Source organism: Oxyura jamaicensis (assembly GCF_011077185.1).
Source record: "Oxyura jamaicensis isolate SHBP4307 breed ruddy duck chromosome 30 unlocalized genomic scaffold, BPBGC_Ojam_1.0 oxy30_random_OJ68995, whole genome shotgun sequence".
NCBI classification, from domain to species: Eukaryota; Metazoa; Chordata; class Aves; order Anseriformes; family Anatidae; genus Oxyura; species Oxyura jamaicensis.
The window spans coordinates 1-500 of NW_023304915.1; the positions used below are offsets into that span (position 1 = coordinate 1).

The window sequence follows — 500 nt, forward strand, 5'->3', positions numbered from 1 at the left end:
GGCCCCCCGTGTCCGTCTCAGTCGTCGTCGAAGTTCTGGCTGAGCAGGAAGTTGGCCGCCAGGTTCTCGTTCTTCTCGCAGGCGAAGTAGGCCTGGATCACCAGGCTCTCGGGGAAGCCCAGCGCCTTCAACTGGGGGGGCAACGGGGGGGAAACGGGGGGGGGGGGGGGTCCCCCTGGGGCCCACCGCCCCCCCCCCCGCCCCCCCCCCCCCCTGCGGGCCCAATGCTGCCCCCCCCCCGCGGGCAGTGACCCTGCAGCAGGGCCCAGCGCTGCCTCTGTGGTGCTGGGGAGCGTTCCCTCTGGGCCCTGCTGATGGCTGGGAAGCGATCAGCCCCCTTTACGTCAGATTTCTAATTAATTACTGCTAATTAGCACACCGGTTATTGCTCCCTGGTCACCGCTAAGCCTGGCTCCAGACGAGAAGGAGCCTCGTCTCCCTCCCAGCATAAACCCTGGCCCCTAACGAGGGCCGCCCGTTAACCCTGGCCCCTAACGAGG

General features: G+C 67.4%; 1 protein-coding gene across 1 annotated transcript in view; it reads right to left on the minus strand.

Annotated features, from left to right (window-relative positions):
• The window catches only part of LOC118158530 (UV excision repair protein RAD23 homolog A-like), a 1,729-nt gene continuing 1,229 nt past the window's right edge, over positions 1 to 500 (minus strand). Inside the window, exon 4 of the mRNA XM_035313198.1 lies at positions 1 to 131. Within this exon, the coding sequence (XP_035169089.1) occupies positions 18 to 131 (114 nt within the window). The 3' untranslated portion in view covers positions 1 to 17. The remainder of the gene's footprint in view (positions 132 to 500) is intronic.